Here is a 27,172-nt window from a genome sequence, read left to right as displayed (position 1 = left end):
AACTCCCCCTTTAACTCAATCACCTTTTTGTGGATGTTCCCTTGTTTTCTAAGCAATCTTCTCATCGGTTGTTTAAGACCCCGTAACTTCTTAACAACTCGGAACATGGGCACACCTTGAACCTCAGCAGCCCACCCATTCGAAACCAACTCTAAAAAACTCCTTTTTGTGAGTCAAAAGATTAGTAAATTTAAAAGGTTTGGGTTTACTTTTATGAGCCATTTGAAGTTTAAGCAAACCAGGGGAATGATCTGAAATGCCACTAGGAAGAAACACCGCATAAGCATCAACAAATTTATCCACAAAACTAACATTAGCCATGATCCGGTCCAATTTCTTCCGAATACCAACACCTTTCTTCGGACTTTGACTCCATGTATAATGAATTCCATGGCCTCTAACATCCAACACTTCCAGGTTCTTGACACACTCATTGAAGTCTTTCATGGCCGTAGTCATGCACGATGACCCCATGCAATTATCTTCAGCATTTAGCGCCTCATTAAAATCTCCCATTATTAGCCAAGGGCTCGAATTAACCACCCCTTTATGCATTTTCAACGATTCCCATAGCTGCTTTCTTTCTTGATCATTGTTACTAGCATAAACAAAGGAGACATTTATCATGGCATTATCTTTCTTCAACCGAACTTGAACATGAATAACTTGATTAGTTGCATGCAACACCACAACATCAACATTATCCACATTCCAGCCCACAATCACCCGAGTACCCTTATCACACAAACTACCATTTGATGACCAATCCCAATTTCTGAAAACGTTTTTACAAACTCTATCCAAATTGGCAACTTGAACATGCGACTCTAGAATAGCGACAACTTGCAAGTTATTATTACTCACAAAACTTTGAACCTCCTTTTGTTTAAGGGGATGGTTCAAACCCCTAACATTCCATCCGTTGATGGAAATGAATATCCGTTTGTTTAATCCTTCATTTCCGTTCTGATGAAGAATCCGTTGAAGAAAATGGATCAACCATTCATTTTCGCTTCTGAAGAATATCCGTTGATGGAAATGAATATCCGTTTGTTTAATCCTTCATTTCCGTTCTGATGAAGAATCCGTTGAAGAAAATGAATCAACCATTCATTTTTGCTTCTGAAGAATATCCGTTGATGGAAATGAATATCCGTTTGTTTAATCCTTCATTTCCGTTCTGATGAAGAATCCGTTGAGGAAAATGGATCATCCATTCATTTTCGCTTCTGAAGAATATCCGTTGAAGGAAATGAATATCCGTTTGAATATCCTTTTCATTTCTGTTCTGATGAAGAATCCGTTGAGGAAAATGGATCATCCATTCATTTTCGCTTCTGAAGAATATCCGTTGAAGGAAATGAATATCGTTTGAATATCCTTTTCATTTCTGAATCTGAGGAAGCATCTGTTGAAAATGGATCATCCATTCATTTTCGCTTCTGAAGAATATCCGTTGAAGGAAATGAATATCCGTCTGATTATCCTTTTCATTTCCGTTTCTGAGGAAACATCTGTTGAAAATGACTCCGTCTGTTCATTTTCGTTTCTGAAGAATGTCCGTTAAGGAAATGATAGGATTATGCTTTGCATATCTCTAGGGGTTATTTGACACAAAGTCACAGACAGACTCCTACGAATAAATTTCGGGACGAAATTTCCTAAAGTAGGGGAGACTGTGACACCTGTGTCACTGTGACCGTCAAACAAATGCCAAACCAATGAAATTTTGTATTTCATACTTGGGAATTGTGAAAATATGTGTATCATTTGCACATATCAATTCTTGTTCGATTTCGGGCTTTAAGTCGCTTTCTGGAAGGTTATACACGATCTGATGCGTAAATATAACCAGTTTAATGCAACAAACACTCCGGAATAGTGACATAGGCTTAACATACCTTAAATAACCTTTACATAACTTAGAAATAAGTTTTGGATGGTTTGGTATGCCGAAATCAAGTTTATTCGATCGCAGGGACTATTTGTGTCAAACTGCGAAACTATACCGATTCGTATGGTGTCGAACAGTCCGGAACTTGATCATAAGTTAAACATACCATATATAACCTAAATATGGCTTAGAAATAAGCTTTGATAGGTTCGGTGTGTGAAAACATGCTTATATGATCTTACAGGGACTAAAAGTGTCATAAACGGCGTAAGTTTGCATTTTCGCGCATATCTTACGTTCTGGACACATCTGGACATCCAAAATTTTTGTACACACTAAAATATTTTTGTTTTAGTGATCGCCATGCAAAAAATTCCATTCGTCGCTTAATTTGGATCGTTTTCGCGTCCGTTCGAGTTTCGTCGTAAATAACCGAACAACGTGACCGTACGACCAAACGAACCGACATCCGAGATATTTTTGAGCATGTTTTGAGTCCCCTATGCTTTAACTTCATTTTAGAGCCTTGAAATGAGGTTAACGAGGTTTAAACGCATCGAAAAAGGCTTTAAACACGTGCAGGGACCATTTCTGTCAATTTTGAAACTTTGCTGAACCTGATACATGCTAGCGTAGCGCGAGCCCTAAGGCCTATGCCCTAGCGCTACGCGAGTGCCTCATCTGGGCAGAATGTGTGTTTTCAGCAACAGTTTGTAATTTCAGGGGCCAAACTTGCAATTTCTTTGTGTGGTAACCAAGTTACCACCTCTCCAAGGCTTTGCACCTGCTCCTAACACTTGTATGGATGAGATTTTTTTCCTTAATGGCTAAACAAACCACTTGTGATGATCCTAGAGCATCACCACAAGTATAAATAGCCCATCCATTTCATTCATTCCTTGCTCATTCTTCTCATTCCTCTCTTCACATCTGCTTTGGAGCTCTCTCTCAAGCATTTGGGACTTGTCTTCTTTGTAGAAAAGATAGCAAGGACTATTGTGAGCCTTCTTTCATTCTTTTTCTTGCTTTTTCCTTATGTAGTGCAGAAAGTCAAACAGTTTGGCCAACAGTTTGACTTTCGGTTTTGACCATCAATTGGTCAAGTCAAAGTTCAATTGAACTTTGACACGTGATTGTAATCACGATAGTTATAATCCTTCGCGATTATAACCGCTGATTACCACGTTATCTAGTTGTAGTGTCGAGTCAAAGTTTCGGTCAAAATGCGTTTTAGCACGCATTTTGCCTCGGAACTACTTTAGGGTATCAAAACACTTTGTTTTGATACCAAATCAGTAGGTTAGACATGTTTTGACATGTCTAACTCGACACTATTAGTTTGTGCTTGTTTAGGGTTGTAAGATACGCGGACTAAACAACCGCTTATACTTCCGAACCCTACCCGTTTGGTCGATCGTTAGGATCCGACCAAGCTTAGTTAGTGATCATAGTTGCATAGGGAATAACCACTGAGGTTATACCTTATGATCGATCACATAGGATCGGTTAGTCATTTGCTAGTTAGCTTGTATGCCCATAGTAAATGACCAAAATGCCCTTTTGAAGCTAGAATCCGTAATTTGACTATGTGAACATATTTTTGACAAGTAATCTGATTTAGTAACATGTTTAGGGATAATTGGGCATGTAAGACTTGGCATAGCACATAGATTACCGTCCGAACATAGTTTTACGCTAACGACGCCTTATAGTAGCTTATGTTACCATAACGTGTCAAAACGGGTCAAAAGCACTTAGGTAGGCCTTTCAATCAGAATGTAGGGTCTATTAAATCATACCATATGAGTTCAATTACTCATTTGATTTATAGAACCTCATTCTATCCTATCTCCCGATTTAGGTCCGGTTATTTACATAGTTACCTATATAGGGTGCCGTTTGATTCCCTAATCACTCTAGCTTTGCTTGGTTGTTGTTCAAGACTTCTAAGCACCCTCAGGTGAGTACATAGTCCCCTCTTTTACTGTTTTCAAACTGTTTTGGGGTGGAACACATGTGCCTACTTGATACTTTCATGTTTCCCATGTTTTTATATCATATACTTACTATGTTCAATAGTACATTATTAGTACACGATTTCATTATGTTTTGCTATGTATGTTCACTTAACATGCTAGCACATTGATTTCCATATACTACATTTTGTCGCATATGCTCATCCAGCATATGGACACATTGTTTTACATTTTGAACCGTTGTAACCATATGATCATTTGAAGCGTTGTAACCATTTGATCATATGAACCGTTGGTAACCATTTGACTATGTGAACCGCTAGTAACCATTGATTATGTGAACCGTTTATAACCGTTGACTAGATGATCCGTTGGATTATGTGAACCGTTTGTAACCATTTGACTATGTGAACCGTTAGTGACTATTTGACTATGTGAACCGTTTGTAACCGTTGATTGACACGAACTGTTTGAATCTGTTTGAACCGTTGGGTTAGGGAAGTGATTAGGTAACGGGGCGGGTATAATGTGTTAAAAGCATGGTGGATACGCCGCTGGTACTTCCTATATATAAGTGCTTTTAATACATTATATATCGTTGCGTTATCTAGATCACTTGGGCAATCGTAAACAAAACAAAGTTGTAATACAAGGTTTTCCAACAATATATTATACTATTCGAGTTTTATTCCATAAACGATTTACAAATCTGGATTTAATTAAACAAATGTTTTGGGGTTAAGAATCATGGCTACGAGATTTTTATAAAATATAACCAATTTGATTTGAGTTGGTTATTTATGTCGCAATACTATACTTTTCAAAACAAGGTTTTTAAATAAGTATTGCAATATGTAAAACGAGCCATGAATCTGAAACTCATACAAAACCTATGTACTCGCCGGCATTTTTATGCTGACGTACCTATTTTCACATGTGTTTCAGGTACATTAGTTGATGGCATTTGATGATGATATTGGTGTATTCTCACATAGGAATGGACAAGGCCTTAGCGACTTTAAAACTTGGAGGATAATAGTTGTATTTATCTAATTTGTATCAAAACATTTAGTTCAATAATTCAATAAAACGAAACTATTTATTCCATGGTTGTGAAACAATGATTCTGTTACAACACTCCCCGACGTTTCCGCCACGTTTTGTTGTTTTACGTGGTCGGGGTGTGACACAGGGCACGAACCTCACTTTGTTTCAGGGGTCGATTCAAACCCCTTATATTCCATGAGGCTATACTATCCTTTAAAACCAATATGACCGGGAGTGCTTGCCCCCTCAGAATACTTACATTGATCATGCCGCATAAACTCAGACATTTCAGTCGGAACAGTTTCCACAACCTCTTCCTCTACACGAGAACTTGTGCCATTATTCAAACCCCTTATATTCCATGAGGCTATACTATCCATTAAAACCAATATGACCGGGAGTGCTTGCGCCCTCAGAATACTTACATTGATCATGCCGCATAAACTCAGACATTTCAGTCGAAACAGTTTCCACAACCTCTTCCTCTACACGAGAACTTGTGCCATTACCATTTTTTTCACCAGCCCTAACCTCAATAACCGGACTTTTATTACCAACTTCCGTATCCCCATCCCCCTTTGACAAAACATCAAACGAGTTTTGAGTCTTTACCCTTTGATTTTCTAGATCGTTTACATTACCCTCCTTAGTACCCGATGTGCTCGGCCCTGATTTATTCATCTTAGGTTTGTAGATAAATTTTTGCTTTTGCCTTTTCTGCATCATACCCACTCTCGCCACCTTCCTCTTATCAGTAGTAAACCCCTCCTCATCAACAACCACTTGTTTAGCTTTATTTTGAACATTCTTGGCACATGTCTGATCGTTGTGGCCAAAGATACAACACAAAGAGCATCTCTGATGCTGCCATTCATACTCCACTTTCACCTTTTCTGTGATGTATCCCTCTTCCTCTAGTTTCGGAATAGCAACAATGATATGGTCTTTTAGTTCATTCTCCGCATCTATTTCAATTAGAGCCCTTGCAAAACTGCTCCTTCCCCAGTTATCCGCACACATATTCGCCGTATACCCATCTAATCTTTTCGGAATACCTATCTTAGAAGCCAACAAACTCAAGCCATCATCTATAAATAGCAATCGGAACATTATACATCATTACCCATACCGGAATCGACTTAATACCCTCTTTTCTTAAGCTGACAGCCGGAGACCAGACATTTAAAAACAACGGCACTTTCCTGATCAACCATGGTCCCCTTTCCAATACTTTAGCCATGCCCTCTTTTGTATCAAACTTAAAGAAAAAGAAACCATCCTTATTCATCATAAGTTTAGAGAATCCATACTTAGCCCACACATTTTTTGCATAATATTCCACAACAGGAAATGGTAATCGATTACCCAAAAAATAGCCATACAAAACGTTCTCAAATTTATCCTGGACCTTTTTAATTACCTCTCGAGGAATAAGCACATCAGCATCCTGAACCGTCTCTGTAGCATCCAACTTTCGGAAGTTAACCTCTCTTTTCAGCGATGTCTGCGTTTTAACCTTGTCCGCATAAGAAAATTTGGCTATATTATTCACCACGTTACTCGAACTAAGGTTTGCATGGGCATCCATCTTGGCAGCCGTATACCCACCTCCATATCCCCACGTAGCATCCAATTCCACAGGTTTCGAAAACTCAAACAACCCATCTATCACCGACGTATTATTAGTAGAGTACATACCACGTCTCGGCATCATAGGATTACCCTCAATATTTGTTACTCGCAGCCCAATCCCACGAACCGGTGGTGTGTTATCATCATTCCCAGGAGTACCTTGATCCAAAGGTTTAACCCCATCACTTTTTCCCTCCATGCAAGCAATAAACCCTAACCGGCCGACAAGAGTAAATCTTTCACTAAACAAGAACCCGAACTCCCAAGAAAATAGAACCCGTAATCCTTTAAACCCTAGAACAAAACCTCAACCCTTGATCGATTAAACTAGTGTCATCAATCTAGCTAAGTTAATCTCAATTAACCGCAATCAATGGCTACCAGATTAATAAATTAGGGTTTCAGAATATATTACTAAGGCGGCGATTATGAAGAAAAAAACAAAAGTGAAACCCTTGTTCTTAATTGATCCCTAATGCTAACGAGTTCGTTATAGATTCTTGAAAGATCAAGATCTAATCACAGACTGTTATGCATAACATCACAAGAAAAAACAAGGGAAATCGTACAGATCTTCCCGCTTACTCCTCTCTCAAAATTTCAGCCATTCCCTTGATATCGAATTTTAGAATTAGGATCAAATACAAAAACTACCACATACCATGATGCAATATCAGAATCTGATTGTGACAAATGGCTTGAAGCCATGAACGTAAAGATGCAGTCCATGTATAACAACCAAGTATGGGAACTGGTTGTAACACCTCTTAACTCCAAAGTAGTTGGAAGTAAGTGGGTTTTTAGGAAGGAAACCGATATGCATGGTAACTTGGATACTTGTAAAGCGAGACTTGTAGCAAAAGGTTTCACTCAAACTCAAAGGGTTGATTACGATGAGACCTTCTCACCTGTGGCGATGTTAAAGTCAACTAGGATATCATTTGCCATAATTGCACAATATGATTATGAGATTTAGCAAATGGATCTCAAAACGACTTTCCTTAATAGATATCTTGAGGAAGATGTCTATATGGTTCAGCCTGAAGGTTTTGTCGATCCAAAACATCCTAACAAAGTATGCAAGTTAAAGAAATCAATCTATGGATTGAAACAAGCATCTAGAAGTTGGAATCACCATTTTGATGAAGAAATTAGGGAATATGGATTCATCAAGAAAGGCGATGAAGCTTGTGTGTATAAGAAGGCTAGTGGGAGCATTATTACTTTCTTAGTATTATATATTGATGACATTCTACTATTTGGAAATAACATTCCAACCATGGAAGGTATAAAAGCCTGGCTTGGAAGTTGTTCTTCCATTAAGGATCTTGGTGAAGTCGCCTATATTTTGGGAATAAAGAATCTATAAGGATAGATCAAGGCATATCAGAAAGCATACAAAACGTGGCTCTGATAACCTAATTCCCTATAACCATTGGCTCTGATACCAACTTTTCTGTCACACCCCGACCACGTGGAACATACAAAACATGGCGGAAATGTCGGGGAGTGTTGTAACAGAATCAATTGTTTCAAATCCATGGTAAATGAAGTTTTTTTTGGGTAAAGGGTTACCCCGGTGATTCTATTAAAATGCAACCGCAAATAAAAACAAGTAGTGAGGATGTGTTCCACACTAGTTCATATACAGGACATGCCCCATATATGTAAAACAAAAACAAAAAACCAAAGACCTATAATACCCCATAACCTAGTCTACTATACATCATGACACGACATCAGAAACCTAGCTCTTATGCTGATAATCTTCTCAAACCCAAACTAACGGTAGTGACGATGGACAGAATCAGGTATATCAGAAACCTAGCTCTTATGCTGATAAACTTAAGTCGACTGTTCGAAATAAGAGAGAGATTAATTTTAGACTTATGGAATCTATGGAGACCCGAGAAGGTGCTGATGTTGTTATACCTAGGGAAGTTGTTAAAAAGGTCCAGGAGAGATTTGATAATGTCTTGTACGGCTACTTCTTAGGTAATCGGCTACCTTTTCCGGTGGTAGAGTACTATGCAAAAAATGTATGGTCGAAGTTTGGATTTGAGAAGATTATGATGAACTCCAACGGTTTCTTTTTCTTTAAGTTTGATTCTCAGGATGGTATGCAGAAGGTGCTGGAAGGTGGCCCCTGGTTAATCAGAAAAATTCCATTGTTTCTAAATGTTTGGACGCCATCGGCTACTCTAAAAAAGGATGGTATTAAAGCAGTCCCTGTGTGGGTGAAACTCCATAATGTTCCTATCGCGGTGTATACGGATGATGGATTGAGCTTATTGGCATCTAAGATTGGTGTGCCAAAACGTCTGGATAGCTTCACGGCTGACATGTGTGCTGACAATTGGGGCCGTAGCAGTTTTGCTAGAGCTATGGTAGAGATTAACGCCGATAATGAGCTCAAGGAACATATTTTGATTGCTATCCCGAAACTAGACGAGGAGGGCTACATTATGGAACAAGTTGATGAGGAGTACGAATGGAAGCAACAACGGTGTTCGTTATGCTGTATTTTTGGTCACAATGACCATAATTGTGCAAAGAATACCAATGCAAAGCTTAAGCAGGTAGTGGTGGATGAGGAGGGCTTTGTTACGGATAAAAGGAGACTAGCTAAGATGGGTAAGAAACAAAAACCAAAAGTTATTTACAAACCAAAGATTAAAAGTCAGCAGCCAAGTACGTCGGGAACGAAGAATGACACGGGATCTTATACTACATCAGGTAATGTGCATGTTAAGAATAACTTTGATGTGCTGGCCAAAACGGATGAAGAGAAGGTGGGAGAAATCAAGAATCCTAAGGCTAATCCGAATGAAGATAAGGGAAAATCAAGTCGGCTGGATGACGAAGTGGAAGAAGTAATTCCAACGGAGATGTCAAACTTTATGAGGAATGCGAATCATGATACACAAGCTGAGGGGGCAAGCACTCCCGGTCACATCGGTTTGAATGGATAGTATTATGGCCTGGAACATTAGGGGTTTGAACCGACCCCTGAAACAAAGTGAGGTTCGTGTTCTTGTAGCTGAAAATAATTTAAAAGTTTGTGCTATCTTAGAGTCTCATGTGGAAGTTACGAAACTGGTTAAAGTTTGCAAAAATGTGTTTAGAAAATGGAATTGGACTTCAAATGGTGGTCAATGTAGTCGAGGCACTAGAATTATTTTGGGTTGGGATACGGATTCGGTAGATCTCATGGTTTTGGCACAATCGGATCAAGTGATACATGTTCAACTGATTTTCAAGGCCGATAAGAAAGTTCTCTTTGGCTCGTTTGTGTATGCCGAAAATAAGTATCAGGAACGGAGGGCCCTATGGGATGATCTATGTAAGCATAATAGTCTGTGTTATAATAAGCCCTGGTTTGTGATGGGGGATTTTAACACGACTCTTTATCATGAGGACTCGCTTTATGGGCCTTCGAAACATACAATAAGCATGAGGGAGTTTAATGAATGTATTCAGAAGTTGGAGCTGTTTGATATCAAAGGGCACGGCCTTCACTATACTTGGACTCAAAAACCAAAAAATGGCGTGGGGCTCTTGAAGAAGATTGATCGGGTTATGGGTAACTTTAAGTTCCTTGAGATTTTTCCAGACGCTTATGCCATGTACCAGCCGTATAGAGTGTCTGATCACTCTCCGTGCATTTTAAAGACGAACATAAGTGTGGCAAATCGTGCTAAACCGTTCAAATTTCCTAACTTTATTACTGCCAAGCCTGAATTCAGAAAGTATGTTGTCCAGGAATGGTCGAAGAGCATTGATGGAGTTCACATGTTCTCGGTTATGAAGAAACTAAGGAGCCTAAAGCCGTATATGAGAAGAATTTTATTTGATCAGGGGAATCTCCATACAAAGGTGATTGAGTTGAGGAAAAACTTGGATGACATTGTCACACCCCCAAAATCCACCTGCGGAGTATCACCGCTTGGGAGCGTGACTGACCAGGATCAAGCCACCAATCATATCGAACGTGTAATTTATACCAATTATAATAAATGTAAACCAATCATTCAATACGATAGGTGTTCAAAGCATAATCATAGTTTATAAGTATAGCGGAAGCATAAGTACGGAAACCCAATTGTGTAACATAAGTTCAATAAGTTTCAAAACATAGTCCATGCTCCACAACGACCTGCTCCTCCCTGTGCAAGCTCCATATGTATCTAACGACCTGCAAGGCATGTAACAGAGGATCAACAACTAGTTGAGCGAGTTCACAGTTAACAGTTCAGTAATAGTACAGTGTGAGTAGTAGTATGTTCGTTCGTTATGTCATGTATCATATTTGTTTCCATCGCGGCCTCCCAGGCAGGTATGCGAAGATATTAGGGGATGTTCATCCCGTGTATTCTAGACTAGGTTTACCTGTATCGCGGCCTACCAGGCAGGTGTGCGAAGATTAGTAAATTACAGTTCGCGGCCTTCCAAAGGCAGGTGTGCGAAGTCAGTCATAATATCGCGGCCAACCCTTGGCAGGTGTGCGAAGATCAGTTCAATAAGTGTTACTAGTCTAGTAGTAGTTCTAACAGTGGAGTATGTACAATAGTTCATCAAATCACATCACTACGTTCCAGTATAGATAAGTACCAGTAAATAATCAAATCCCATTCCCACCCTGGGAACCCCATGCCTTGGCTGTGTGAACTCACCTTGGTTTGCTCGGTATGTTATTGCTTCTAGGGTTTATAAATCTCTAAGTCCGTAACACACAACCTAGGATGTGTTGCACATGATACAATGTAAGTGTTTGCATCAAATTAGGGTTTGCAAATCGTTGGCATTCAAGCGGTTGTGTCTTGTGTGTTTATTGTGTACACGATGATATCACATAGAATGTTCACGCATGTAGAATCATACAGTTGCATTCAGTATCATACAATTATACATATACAGAATCATACATCACACAAACAGTTAATCATATTCACATAATTCATGCGTCACGTCTTTGATTTCATAGTTTAGTCTAACGTATTCTTTGTTCATATAACGCACATTATTGTACATGTAACACACACATGCAATCCCATCTATGATAGCTCATCTATTCATCTAGTGTCGTCTAATAACCGTATAATATGTGTTTAGCTCAAATAGTCAGTATACAGACACACATAATGTACTCGCACACTTCAAGTCTAGTTAATAAACATGTGCAGCCCATTGTCTAGACAAGGCCCAATTAGATAAAGCTTAACCCAACCGGCCCAACTAACTCGGACCCTATGCTTACCATCTATCGAAATTCGGACAAGTGAGGGGGTGAAACTCGGACCAAAGGTGGTGTGGGGATTGGAAACTCGGATCATATGGGTGGAGGGTAAAAAGTCGAACATGGGGGGGGGGGTTTCCTCATGAAACTCGGACCCCCTCATGTGTCAAAGGTCGGACAAAGGTGAGCCATTAAACTCAGACATGAAACAACATATTAAACTCGGACATGTAACAACATATTAAACTCAGACATGAACATCATATTAAACTCGGACATGTAACAACATATTAAACTCAGACATGTGATATCATATTAAACTCGGTCATGTGGTATTATATTAAACTCGGACATGAACATCATATTAAACTCAGACATGTGATATCATATTAAACTCGGTCATGTGGTATTATATTAAACTCGGACATGAACATCATATTAAACTCGGTCATGACTTGATGATAAGAAACTTGGACAACATCACACATTCAAACCTCGGACATCACAATGAGTTTAAGGTCGGACATAATATGCTATCAAAAAAACTCGGACCATGTGTGTTTGTATAAGAAACTCAGACTCAATAACTTATAGAAACTCGGACTTTATTCATGAATCAAAACTCAGACAATCACAATCACGATTGCAACAGTTACGCACACATTCAACAGTTACGTTCTTATAGTTCATATGATCTATAACCCTAATTCATGTTCTCATAATGCAGAATCAATCGATCATCAATCATTTTGACCAAATCACTTATCTAAATCATCAGGCAATCATCACTCAACAATCAACGCCAATTCCCAATAATCAGAATCCAAAACCACAATCACAGAACATCATATAAAAGCTAGGGTTTTCGCATAATCAAGAATCAAGAACAACAACAAATCAAATAATCAATTAGGGTTTACAAGTATTACAATGATTAATAAACAATTAATCACAAACAACGATTAAACAATTACCTTGAATGATTCTAGAGAAACAATGATGGTGGTGATGATTGCTAGAGAGCCAAAGGAATGAAAGTACGTGCTTGGATTCTTGTGAGAGGTTTAGTGAATGATTTAGGGTTAAGTATAGTTTAAGTTCACTAATGGCCCTCTACACCCTTAACTAATATATTTTACAATAGTACACCATCTCAAATAGTTTCACAGTTTCACCACCAAGTTTATACATTTGACAAGTTTATCACAATTAACACATAGTCATGCACAATCATACAACACACCTCATTGTATCAAAACATATACAATTCCCTAACAACCAATTGTGAAATCAATCGACTAAATAATACAAGAACGTGCAATAATTGCGAAATAGAAATCTTGGAATTTCGAGTTGTCACATTATCCCCAACTTAAAAGAAATTTCGTCCCGAAATTTGGTACGCACTCACTGAGGAAGCTAGATAAGCTGTATTGTTCACTGGTTTTCCCGGGGTGTCACATCATCCCCCCGTTGATTTGGAATTTCGTCCCGAAATTCAGTATTAGTAGCTTCAGCCTCAGTAGTGGATGCATTAGTTCCGAATAACTGGGGATACTTTTCTTTCATTTGGTCTTCGCGTACCCAGGTGTACTCTGGGCCACGTCGGGAGTTCCAACGAACTCGAACAAGAGGGATTCTCTTGTGTTTGAGGACCTTAACATCCCGGTCCGTGATTTCAACTGATTCCTCGACGAACTGCAACCGCTCGTCGATAGTGAGTTCCTTAAAAGGAACTATGAGGGTCTCATCTGACAGGCACTTCTTCAAATTCGACACGTGAAACACGTTGTGAACTGCACCGAGTTCAGCTGGTAGGTTTAGCTTGTAGGTCACTTTGCCTATTTTCTCAATGATCTCGAACGGTCCGCCATACCGCGGATTTAGTTTGCCCCGTTTGCCACACCCTTCCAGGGTGAGACTTTAAGTAAAAACCCGGTCCCCGACCTGAAATTCCAATGGCTTTCTACGCTTGCCCGCGTAGGCTTTCTGACGGTCGTGAGCTGCCGCCATGCGTTGTCGTATTTGTGCAATCCGTTCAGTAGCGTCAACTACCATTTCTGGTCCTGTAATCTGACTATCCCCTACCTCTGCCCAACAGAGAGGTGACCGGCATTTACGTCCGTACAATGCCTCGAATGGAGCGGCTTGTGTGCTGGTGTGATAACTGTTATAATACGAAAACTCCACCAAAGGGAGATGTTTTTCCCAGCCGTTGCCGAAATCGTTAACACATGCCTGAAGCATGTCTTCAAGAGTCTGGATCGTTCGCTCAGACTGCCCATCCGTCTGAGGATGATATGCTGTGCTCATGTCTAATCGTGAGCCGAAATATTTGTGCATCGCTTGCCATAGCTCTGACGTGAATCGTGCATCCCGATCCGAGATAATGGAGGTGGGCACTCCGTGCCTCAAAACAACTTCTTTAAGATAAATGTCTGCGGGAGTGGAGAACTTATCCGTTTCCTTTATAGCCAGGAAGTGTGCAGACTTGGTGAGTCGATCCACGATCACCCATATAGTATCATTCCCACGCTGGGATCTGGGTAGGCCTGTAACGAAATCCATGGAAATTTCTTCCCATTTTCATTGTGGTATCCTGGGTTGCTGAAGTAGGCCTGCGGGTTTCTGATATTCAACTTTGACTCTTGCACAGGTCAGGCACTTGCCAACATAGGTGGCGATGTGGGCCTTCATGCTTGGCCACCAATAAGTAGTTCTGATGTCGTGGTACATTTTGTCCGACCCTGGATGTACCGAGTAGCGAGACTTGTGTGCTTCGCCATCACAAGCTCTCGTAAACCGCCATAAAGTGGGACCCAAATACGCCCCGTTACATAGTAGGCGCCGTCTTCCTTTTGTTCCATTCGTTGCCTTGAACCGCGTAAGGCTTCAGCCATGACGTTTTCGGGTTTCAATGCTTCTATCTGAGCAGCTCGTATCTGTGCAGGAAGACTGGACTGAATAGTAAGCCGTAGCGCTCGCACGCGCTTAGGTAGGGTGTCCTTTCGACTGAGGGCGTCGGCCACAACATTGGCCTTGCCTGGATGATACTTGATGGCGCATTCGTAGTCGTTCAGTAGTTCAACCCATCTCCGTTGACGCATGTTCAGATCCTTCTGCTTAATGATATGCTCGAGACTCCTGTGATCGGTGTAAATCGTGCACCTGGTACCGTGCAGGTAGTGTCGCCATATCTTAAGCGCGAAAACAACGGCTCCCAGCTCTAAATCGTGTGTCGTGTAATTCCGTTCATGAATCTTGAGTTGTCGCGATGCGTAAACAATAACCTTATCCCGTTGCATCAATACGCAACCAAGACTCTGTATCGATGCGTCACAATAAACCACGAAGTCATCTGTGCCCTCCGGCAATGAGAGAACAGGTGCACTGCAATGCCTATCCTTCAAGTACTGAAAAGCGGTTTCCTGGGAATCTCCCCAACGGTAGGTGACACCTTTCTGCGTCAACATAGTAAGCGGCTGCGCGTTCTTCGAAAAGTCCTTAATGAATCGTCTGTAATATCCCGCCAAACCCAAGAATTTGCGTATTTCTGTCGGTGTACGCGGTGCAGGCCAGTTCTTGATCGATTCCACCTTGGATGGATCGACATGAATCCCATCCCTGTTCACCACATGGCCTAAGAAGTGGACTTCACGAAGCCAGAAGTCGCATTTTGAAAACTTAGCGTACAGTTGTTCCTTTCGTAGAAGTTCCAGGATAAGACGTAAGCGCTGCTCGTGCTCCTCCTGACTCTTGGAGTAGATCGGAATGTCGTCGATGAAGACAATGACGAACTTGTCATGATAGGGTTTGCACACCCTGTTCATAAGGTCCATAAATACGGCAGGTGCGCTTAATAATATCAAACCATCCATCATATCAAACATAAAGTATAGTAGTTAAAATAATTCATAAAACCCAATACAATTGATGTTCAAACCAAACTTTGTTTGAGTAGCGGAAACATAATAATGAAAACCCAAACTAAGTTATAAGTTCAAATATCGTTCATTGCGTCTCCTCGTCCTAACACGAAAGCTTGACCTCTTGCCTCGTTGCCATTGTTGTTGTTGTTTCCCCTGTTGTTGTTGTTGTTCCCGTTGCCCTGGTTATTGTTGTGGTTCTGATTCTGGTTCAACTGAGGACAATCGCGTTTGTAATGACCTTCTGCCCCACACTGGAAACATCCCCGGTTTCCACGCTGTGGTTGCTGCTGCTGGTTCTGTGGAGCTGGCGGTGGGAGTTGCTGGTTCTGATTTGCTGGCCGTGAGCTTCTACAATCCTTAGCCTCATGACCCATCTTGAGGCATCTTTGACAACGTTCCCTGCGACATCTTCCGCTGTGGTGTCTGTTGCACTTATTACACAGTGGGTGAACTCCCCGATATCCACCCTGCCCCTGACTGCCAGGTGATTGCTGACTCGAACTCTGGTAATCATTTGTCTTGCGCTGCTGAGACTGAACAGAAACTGATCCCTTGCTGGAATCCCCCTCCCATTTCCTCTTGTTGTCACTGGGAGTAGCAGCAGTGGTGACAGCAGCAGTGGTAGCCTTGACACGTTTTGGCAGCCTGTTCTGATCCACTGCCTGATCTGTAATACGATGAGCAAGGCGCTGAATTTCCTGGATGTTGTCAAGATTAGCCGAGGTAACATGGCTCTGGATTTCTGGTGCCAACCCCTTGAGATACATCTCGATGCGCTTGTATGGAGGGTCCACCATAGTTGGACACAGCACGGCCAGCTCATTCGACCGTTTGGTATAGGCTTCGATCTCTGACCCAACCATTTTCAAGTTATACAGCTCGTCTTCCAACTTGTGAATATCTTGACGCGTGCAATATTCCCTTTTGATAAGTTCCTTAAAATCGTTCCAGGGTGTGGCGTTAGCAGCTGCCAACCCTAAGATCTGTACTTGCGCGTTCCACCAAGTCAACGCGATTCCTTCCAAAGTGCCAGTGGCGTACTTGACCCTGCGAGCCTCAGGGCATTCACACATTTCGAACACAGATTCTAGCTTCTCGAACCAATGGAGGAGTCCCACTGCCCCCTCGGTGCCACTGAATGAGCTTGGACGACAGTCCATGAAGTTCTTGAAAGTGCAGACAGGCTGCTGCGCGTGTTGACCTATTGTGTACGAATAGGACAAGGTTAAATACGAGAGTTAATGTAGGATCTAAGGATCCTAGTGTGTGTCTATACTGCAGGGTATACTACCTGCTTGAGCAGCTGCAAGTGCCGCAGCAACTTGAGCTTGAACGAGAGCCTCTAGCTGGGCTTGAGTCATGTTAATTCGTCCGGCCATTGATCTTCACATCAAAGGCAACATAAGTGAGAAAGGTTCGCGAATAGCGCGATGACAGAAGAGTGTAAGCACGTAAGTGTTCTTAAGCAATAACAAGTTGTGAGCAAAGTAATGTATGCATACTACAAGCAAAGTTCTATGCAGTTCCAGCAAGCAGGTAATAAATATAAACCTTATTACCTAGTGTGTCGAGTCTTGCACGTGGAGCGAAGCGTCGTTGTGGATCGTTGAGAGCACTGTTCTGGTTATAGTCTGGTTTTAATAAAAACGTTTTCCCATATTAAAACCAAGTTCTCTATAACCAATGGCTCTGATACCAATCTGTCACACCCCCAAAATCCACCTGCGGAGTATCACCGCTTGGGAGCGTGACTGACCAGGATCAAGCCACCAATCATATCGAACGTGTAATTTATACCAATTATAATAAATGTAAACCAATCATTCAATACGATAGGTGTTCAAAGCATAATCATAGTTTATAAGTATAGCGGAAGCATAAGTACGGAAACCCAATTGTGTAACATAAGTTCAAAAAGTTTCAAAACATAGTCCATGCTCCACAACGACCTGCTCCTCCCTGTGCAAGCTCCATATGTATCTAACGACCTGCAAGGCATGTAACAGAGGATCAACAACTAGTTGAGCGAGTTCACAGTTAACAGTTCCGTAATAGTACAGTGTGAGTAGTAGTATGTTCGTTCGTTATGTCATGTATCATATTTGTTTCCATCGCGGCCTCCCAGGCAGGTATGCGAAGATATTAGGGGATGTTCATCCCGTGTATTCTAGACTAGGTTTACCTGTATCGCGGCCTACCAGGCAGGTGTGCGAAGATTAGTAAATTACAGTTCGCGGCCTTCCAAAGGCAGGTGTGCGAAGTCAGTCATAATATCGCGGCCAACCCTTGGCAGGTGTGCGAAGATCAGTTCAATAAGTGTTACTAGTCTAGTAGTAGTTCTAACAGTGGAGTATGTACAATAGTTCATCAAATCACATCACTACGTTCCAGTATAGATAAGTACCAGTAAATAATCAAATCCCATTCCCACCCTGGGAACCCCATGCCTTGGCTGTGTGAACTCACCTTGGTTTGCTCGGTATGTTATTGCTTCTAGGGTTTATAAATCTCTAAGTTCGTAACACACGACCTAGGATGTGTTGCACATGATACGATGTAAGTGTTTGCATCAAATTAGGGTTTGCAAATCGTTGGCATTCAAGCGGTTGTGTCTTGTGTGTTTATTGTGTACATGATGATATCACATAGAATGTTCACGCATGTAGAATCATACAGTTGCATTCAGTATCATACAATTATACATATACAGAATCATACATCACACAAACAGTTAATCATATTCACATAATTCATGCGTCACGTCTTTGATTTCATAGTTTAGTCTAACGTATTCTTTGTTCATATAACGCACATTATTGTACATGTAACACACACATGCAATCCCATCTATGATAGCTCATCTATTCATCTAGTGTCGTCTAATAACCGTATAATATGTGTTTAGCTCAAATAGTTAGTATACAGACACACATAATGTACTCGCACACTTCAAGTCTAGTTAATAAACATGTGCAGCCCATTGTCTAGACAAGGCCCAATTAGATAAAGCTTAACCCAACCGGCCCAACTAACTCGGACCCTATGCTTACCATCTATCGAAATTCGGACAAGTGAGGGGGTGAAACTCGGACCAAAGGTGGTGTGGGGATTGGAAACTCGGATCATATGGGTGGAGGGTAAAAAGTCGGACATGGGGGGGGGGTTTCCTCATGAAACTCGGACCCCCTCATGTGTCAAAGGTCGGACAAAGGTGAGCCATTAAACTCGGACATGAAACAACATATTAAACTCGGACATGTAACAACATATTAAACTCAGACATGAACATCATATTAAACTCGGACATGTAACAACATATTAAACTCAGACATGTGATATCATATTAAACTCGGTCATGTGGTATTATATTAAACTCGGACATGAACATCATATTAAACTCAGACATGTGATATCATATTAAACTCGGTCATGTGGTATTATATTAAACTCGGACATGAACATCATATTAAACTCGGTCATGACTTGATGATAAGAAACTTGGACAACATCACACATTCAAACCTCGGACATCACAATGAGTTTAAGGTCGGACATAATATGCTATCAAAAAAACTCGGACCATGTGTGTTTGTATAAGAAACTCAGACTCAATAACTTATAGAAACTCGGACTTTATTCATGAATCAAAACTCAGACAATCACAATCACGATTGCAACAGTTACGCACACATTCAACAGTTACGTTCTTATAGTTCATATGATCTATAACCCTAATTCATGTTCTCATAATGCAGAATCAATCGATCATCAATCATTTTGACCAAATCACTTATCTAAATCATCAGGCAATCATCACTCAACAATCAACGTCAATTCCCAATAATCAGAATCCAAAACCACAATCACAGAACATCATATAAAAGCTAGGGTTTTCGCATAATCAAGAATCAAGAACAACAACAAATCAAATAATCAATTAGGGTTTACAAGTATTACAATGATTAATAAACAATTAATCACAAACAACGATTAAACAATTACCTTGAATGATTCTAGAGAAACAATGATGGTGGTGATGATTGCTAGAGAGCCAAAGGAATGAAAGTACGTGCTTGGATTCTTGTGAGAGGTTTAGTGAATGATTTAGGGTTAAGTATAGTTTAAGTTCACTAATGGCCCTCTACACCCTTAACTAATATATTTTACAATAGTACACCATCTCAAATAGTTTCACAGTTTCACCACCAAGTTTATACATTTGACAAGTTTATCACAATTAACACATAGTCATGCACAATCATACAACACACCTCATTGTATCAAAACATATACAATTCCCTAACAACCAATTGTGAAATCAATCGACTAAATAATACAAGAACGTGCAATAATTGCGAAATAGAAATCTTGGAATTTCGAGTTGTCACAGACATCCAGAAGATGATTGATAAAAACCCTCTGGATGCTAGTTTACGGCAAATGGAGGTTCAATGTCTTCATGATTTCCAATCAGCGGCTTATGATGAGGAGTGTTTTTTAAAACAAAAATCTAAGGTGGAATGCTTATGTGCCGGTGATTCGAATACAAGTTTTTTTTATAATATGGTGAAAAGCAGGAATGCAAGATGTAAAATTCATAGTATTGTGGATGCTTCGGGTAATCGTCATGATGGAGATGGAGTTGTGGATGCATTGGTTTCTCATTATTCAAACTTCTTGGGGGTAGAATACCCGGTTGAATCGGTGAACTTGGAGGATGTCTTTACGTGGTTCGTCAGGTTACGCGTGAGGAGATTAAGCAGGCCATGTTCAGTATTAGTGAAAATAAAGCCCCAGGTCCTGATGGGTACACATCAGCCTTTTTTAAACATGCGTGGGATATAGTGGGTGAGGAGGTCACTAATGCGGTGTTGGATTTCTTTGATAATGGTCAGCTGTTGAAACAAATAAATCACGCGATTCTGTCATTGATTCCAAAGAAAGATACGGCGGATTCAGTATTGGACTATCGTCCAATTTCTTGTTGCAATGTTCTGTACAAGTGCATAAGTAAGATTATCACGGAGAGAATAAAGGGTAGCCTGGAGTCGTTTGTGGGGATTAACCAATCCGCTTTTGTGCCGGGTAGGAAGATATCTGATAATATCCTTCTCACTCAGGAGCTCATGCACAACTACCATCTCAATAGAGGTCCCCCGAGATGTGCCTTTAAGATTGATATCCAGAAAGCATATGACACGGTGAATTGGAGTTTTTTGGAGGTGGTACTTCAGCGTTTTGGCTTTCATAATAAGATGGTTAAGTGGATCATGACCTGTGTAACCACTGCTTCTTATTCGGTCAGTATTAATGGTGATATCCATGGATATTTCCCAGGAAAACGTGGCCTGCGCCAAGGGGATCCCATGTCGCCTTACTTATTCACGCTTATCATGGAGGTGCTCTCTTTATTGCTTCAAAAGGCGGCTGAATCTTCGTTTAAATATCATGCTCACTGCGCTAAGCAGAAAATCATTAACGTCTCATTCGCGGATGATTTGTTTATTTTTGTTAATGGTGACATCAGCTTGGTTAAGAAGGTTAAAAATGCTCTTGAGTTGTTCACTAGTATTTCCGGTTTAGTTCCGAGCCCTTCAAAGAGCACGGTATTCTTGTGTAACGTCCCTCCATCGGTTCGTCAACAGATTCTGAGTGTAATGCCCTTTCAACAAGGTGTTCTCCCTATTCGGTAGCTTGGGGTTCCGCTTATTACCACTAAGCTAAATTTTAAGGATTGTAAGATCCTTGTTGATCGGTTGGAGCATAAAATTACGAGCTGGATGAATAAATCTTTGTCGTTTGCGGGTCGGCTTCAACTTATAAATTCGGTCCTCTCCTCTATGCATATATACTGGGCGTCCGTCTTTATAATTCCTGTTCGTATCATTCATGATCTTGAGAAAAGAATCCGAAGATTTTTATGGAATGCGGGAACTGATGGTAGAGTTCGAGCGAAAGTGGCTTGGAAAGACGTTTGTTTACCCAAAAAGGAAGGTGGATTAGGCATTCGAAGTATTGCTGATGTCAATAAAGCTTTGATCACCAATCATATATGGAGTATTATTACCAAACGGAAATCTTTATGGGTCAATTGGATTCCCTCATATAAGCTGAAAGGAAAGTCTTTTTGGGATATTCCGAGTCGTGGAAGCATGAGCTGGGGATGGAGGAAAATTCTCTCCATTCGCGAGCTGGTTCGTCCTCATGTCTGGTTTTCTATTCGGAGTGGGTCTCAAACAAATGCGTGGAGCGATAATTGGTGTGAATGCAGCCCGCTCAGATCGTTTATTATGCCGAGGCACATTGCCAATGCAGGTTTTAACCTCCAGTCTTGTGTTGTGGATCTGATTGATGATCATTCTCAATGGAAATGGCCCCAAGCTTGGAATGATTTATACCCGGTTTTAATTAACTTACCTGTTCCGATTCTAGAGCAAAATATGGAGGATAGACTCAGTTGGAAGGACCTGGAAGGAAACACTTGTAGCTTCGGATCCGGGGTGGTGTGGGATTCAATACGCAACAGGGATGGTATCGTTTCGTGGGCAAACATGGTTTGGTTCACTCAATGTATCCCGAGACATTCGTTTCATATGTGGCTTGTTTGCAAAGATAAGCTAAAGACGCAAGACAGATTGGCTGCCTGGGAAGCAGGAAGTGAAACTAACTTAAGGTTAATGTGTTGTCCTCTTTGTAGGTACGGCCGGGACTCGCGTGATCATCTCTTCTTTCAATGTTCTTTCGCATCTAAAATTTGGAACACTGTGAAGACAATGGTGGAGTTGGATAGTGTAACTGACAATTGGAGTTCTATTATGATATGGATGGCTCAATATGCTGATTCAAAGAAGTTGGTTCATGTTATTTGCAAGATTCTTATAGCAGCATCTTCGTACTTTGTTTGGCAAGAGAGAAATAATCGCTTATTCTCTCAAAATTGCCGAACACCCGAACAGGTGGCGCAGGTGATTGTTCATACGGTCCGGTTAAAAGTGATAGGGTTCAAAGAGGACAACAATCCGGTGAAGAGAAGAGTTTTAGAGAAATGGAAGATCTCCACAGAGAATCAAGTTAATGATCCAGGCTAAATGAGTTAATCTGAGTCTTGGGTGTCTAGTTTAGTTGTGGCCGTGTTTGTTTTGTTGTCCTTTGTAGTTCTGGGCTGTTTTTGTCTTTGGTTGTGTTTGCTTTTTGGATTGCCTAGGCTTGGTATACCAAGTCTAGTAGTGTGTGCCAGTTTCTTGTCACACCCTGTTTTTTCTGTTGATATATAAATTCACCGGGGTAACCCTTTACCCAAAAAAAAAGGATAGATCAAGGCGCACGATAGGTTTAAACTAAAGTGCATACATTGACAAAGTCTTGAAAAGGTTCAAGATGGAGAAATTTATGAAAGGTTTGGTACCTATTCAAGAAAGGACAATATTGAGTGCATCTCAATGTCCAAGCTCAAAGGACGAGCAGGAAAGAATGAAAGGAATCCCATATGCGTCTGCTATAGGATTCATTATGTATGTAATGATATGCACTAGACCGGACAAGTTATGCGCTTTTAAGCATGACGAGAAGATACCAGCAAGTAACGGTCATTGGGTGACTGTTAAAAATATATATTGAAATACCTTAGAAGGACTAAGGATATATTTAATATATGGATCTGGTGAAGAAGAACTCGTTGTAAAGGGTTACAGAGATGCGAGTTTCGGAATTCATTGTGAAGGGTTACATGGATATGAGTTTCCAAACTGATCGAGATGTTCTTCGAACGCAATCAGGGTAGCATTGTCAACTACAGAATCAGAATACATCGCCGCTTCATTGATTAAGATAATTCATATGGATCTTATTGCCGATCTAGGGGTAGTCCCTACCATTCAGGACCCCTAAAGATCTTTGTGATAACGATGGTGTGATTGCTTAAATCAAGGAACCTCGTGTACGTCGAAAGACTAGGCACATTGAGCGGAATTTCAACTACATAAGGGATGAAGTTGAAAAAGGGAAAGATATGTGTTCACAAAGTTCACACTGATCAAAATATTGCGGATCCGCTCACGAAGCTCCTTGAACGGGCAAAGCATGAAAGGGTCATACTTTTTTTTTGGGTAAAGGGTTACCCCGGTTAAAACTTTCATTCAACAACCAAATAAAACAAGTGAGGGATAGTGTACCACCTCAGTTCTCTAGCATGACATGCCATTGCTAGAGTTTCACACAAAAACAAGCAACTACAGCAAACAAGAAAAACAAGTCAAAACCGACAAATAAGTAGCCACACACGGCTACGATTACACGAGCTCATTAATCAGCCACATTCATCTTGGTCCAGCAGCAAATCTCGAGGAAGACTCCACTCGATTAACACTTGATTCACGCTATTTGTTCTTCGAAACTTCATTGTATGTAATTTCATCCTAACAGTCATAAGAACCACGTCGATAACTTGAGCCACGTTCCTTTTATTAGACGAGAACAGTCTGTTATTACGTTCTTGCCAAATAAAGTACGCCGACGCCGCCACCACTAATTTACCAATGATGTGAGAAGCACGTTTTGAATCCGCATGATGCCTTAGATAATCCATAATCTCGTCCCATCTCTTCCCTATTATTTGCATACCCGCCTTCTCACGAACCCCATACCAGACTTGAGATGCAAAATCGCACTCAAAAAAGAGGTGGTCGTGAGAGTCCGGCCCCAATGTACATAAGGAGCAGCACAATAAGTTATAGTTTGCATTACCCGACGCACGCCATTTGCACATGATGTCCTGGGTTTTGAGTTTCTTGCAAACTATGAGCCACATAAGAAACGAATGCCGAGGGATAGCCTGAGGAAACCACACTATACTATCCCAATCAACCTGATCTTGAACTTCACGAATATCACTCCACATCCCAAAAGTGCTATACTCCATATCTTCACAACCCTATAACCTACATGCACAGATTCCCATTTCAACAAAACAACACATCATCCCATCACTTTATCCACCTACTATCAATACTCTTTGACTATTGTGATATTATTAATAAGACAAGCACATGGTTCGATCAGTACAAGGCTTCGATCAGTACAAGGCTACAGTCAATGATATGTGCCGCCATTTTTTTATACAAGATTAGCAAGTCTCTCACTCTAATCATGACAATCAATATTTTACATTACACCATCCCCATTACAATTCATCATGCATGAACATGTTCACATTAATGTGCAGTCATAGAACTTATGATCCTAACAAGTATCATAACAACAAATACTTATTCATTGGTTACTAACCTGTCGATGTCTAGCACAAAACACAAGGAATGATGATCAAGAGGAAAGGGTTTCGATAAAGGAAAAGGGGACCTACCGTCACACAACCAATAGGGAGGGGTAGGGTTTGCTCTAATTGACAGTCACATTTATTCACGTATACAAGCAACCAAACGGACCAGAAACTGGGCTAGTTATGTTTTCTAATTAAATGGTGATTTGGGCCGATCATATTCACTAATCTAGGCAGTTATTTGGGCCGGTCATAACCATCACTAATCCTGGGTAACTGGACAATCTGGGTCGGTTTTGTTTACTAAACAAAACGGTGATCTGGGCCGGGACAACACAATCATACGGATTAATATTTGGGCCAAGACTGAAGGTTTAATAATTGACATCACAAGTGATACTCGGGCCGGATTCAATCCATTTTGATAACAACAGGTTTCCCACACACACATACACAATGCACAACAACCAACTATGCTAGCACGCATAGTATAGCATAGTTGGTTGTTGTGCATTGTGTATGCTAGCACGCCCTTTACCCAAAAAAAAAAAAAAAAAAAAAACTATGCTAGCACGCTTAGGAAGGTTACGGGTCGGATATGTAAATTAAACAAGAGCGGAGAAAATCACAAAACTGAAGGTACTAACCTTGAAACTTCGAGTTGTCACATCATCCCCAACTTGAAAGAAATTTCGTCCCGAAATTTGACAAGTAGGTACGAAAGAGTGAAGTGGCAAATCAAGATTGTTGCGGATTTTGCTCAGGTGTTACATCATCCCCAACTTGAAGAGGAATTTCGTCCCGAAATTTGCCACCTTTACCAGATTTAGACTTGGCTTTAGGAAAAAGGGGTGGATACTTGAGCTCCATTTGATCTTCCCGCTCCCACGTGAACTCCGGTCCACGCCTAGAATTCCAACGGACCCTAACAATCGGAATTCGACTGTGTTTACGCACCTTGACCTCTCGATCCATGATCTCAATAGGTTCTTCAACAAACTGTAAGCTCTTGAAATGGCACAACCAGTGTCTCATCAACCAGACACTTCTTTAACTGAGAAACGTGAAAGACATCGTGAACATTACCCAACTCAGCAGGTAAGTCAAGTTTTAAGCGACTTTACCGACACGCTCCAAGATTTTAAACGGCCCAACATAACGCGGATTAAGCTTACCACGTTTCCCAAAACGCACCACACCCTTCCAGGGTGAGACCTTCAACATGACACGGTCATTAACTTCGAATTCCAAGGGTTTTCTACGCTTATCGGCGTAACTTTTCTGGCGATCACGCGCTGCTGCAATACGATTCCTGATTCGATCAATATTTTGTGAAGTTTCAAGGATGAGCTCAGGACCTGTGAGTTGACTGTCACCCACTTCAGCCCAACAAAGAGGAGAACGACATTTCCGCCCGTACAGTGCTTCGAACGGAGCTGCCTGAATACTAAGGTGATAGCTGTTATTGTAGGAGAACTCGATCAACGGCAAGTGTTTCTCCCATCCCTTCCCAAAATCAATCACACACGCCCGTAGCATGTCTTCAAGTGTCTGAATAGTGCGCTCACTTTGACCATCTGTCTGTGGGCGATAAGCAGTACTCATATCGAGTTGTGAACCGAACAATTTATGCATTGACTGCCATAACTCAGAAGTGAAACGCGGATCTCGATCTGAGATGATAGAAGTTGGCACCCCGTGTCTAGAAACCACCTCTTTAAGATATACTGCTGCCAACTGGGAGAACTTGTCTGTTTCTTTGATTGCCAGAAAATGTGTTGACTTCGTGAGACGGTCAACAATCACCCAAATAGTATCGTTTCCAGCTTGAGTTCTCGGTAACCCTGTAACGAAATCCATGGCGATCTGCTCCCACTTCCACGTGGGTATCTCGGGCTGTTGAAGTAGACCCGAAGGCTTCTGATGCTCTGCTTTGACTCTAGCATAGGTCAAGCATTTACTCACGTATGTGGCGATGAGAGCTTTCATATTCGGCCACCAATACAAAACTTTAAGATCGTGATACATCTTATCCGATCCCGGATGAATAGAGTATCGTGACTTGTGCGCTTCATCCATCACAAGTTCTCTAAGATCACCATACAGAGGAATCCATACTCTTTCCATAATATAATAGATGCCATCAGATCTCTTCTCAAGTTGCTTTTTCATACCTCGTAAACC

The 27,172-nt window shown here is 40.9% G+C and overlaps 2 protein-coding genes across 2 annotated transcripts; both read left to right on the top strand.

Annotated features, from left to right (window-relative positions):
• The first annotated feature begins 8,447 nt into the window (after positions 1 to 8,447).
• Positions 8,448 to 9,521, top strand: LOC110881981. The gene has a single exon (XM_022130096.1). The coding sequence runs from the start codon at positions 8,448 to 8,450 to the stop codon at positions 9,519 to 9,521; it is 1,074 nt and encodes a 357-aa protein (XP_021985788.1).
• A 4-nt stretch (positions 9,522 to 9,525) lies between these two features.
• LOC110881983 lies at positions 9,526 to 21,407 on the top strand. The gene is made up of 3 exons (XM_022130097.1): positions 9,526 to 10,379; positions 20,292 to 20,370; positions 20,454 to 21,407. The coding sequence occupies exons 1-3, from the start codon at positions 9,526 to 9,528 to the stop codon at positions 21,405 to 21,407; spliced, it is 1,887 nt and encodes a 628-aa protein (XP_021985789.1).
• Positions 21,408 to 27,172: the final 5,765 nt, after the last annotated feature.

The sequence above is a fragment of the Helianthus annuus genome, chromosome 10, assembly GCF_002127325.2.
Source record: "Helianthus annuus cultivar XRQ/B chromosome 10, HanXRQr2.0-SUNRISE, whole genome shotgun sequence".
Taxonomy (NCBI): Eukaryota; Viridiplantae; Streptophyta; class Magnoliopsida; order Asterales; family Asteraceae; genus Helianthus; species Helianthus annuus.
The sequence above is the reverse complement of the archived record's forward strand: the minus strand, read 5'-3'. Positions and strand labels throughout refer to the sequence as shown.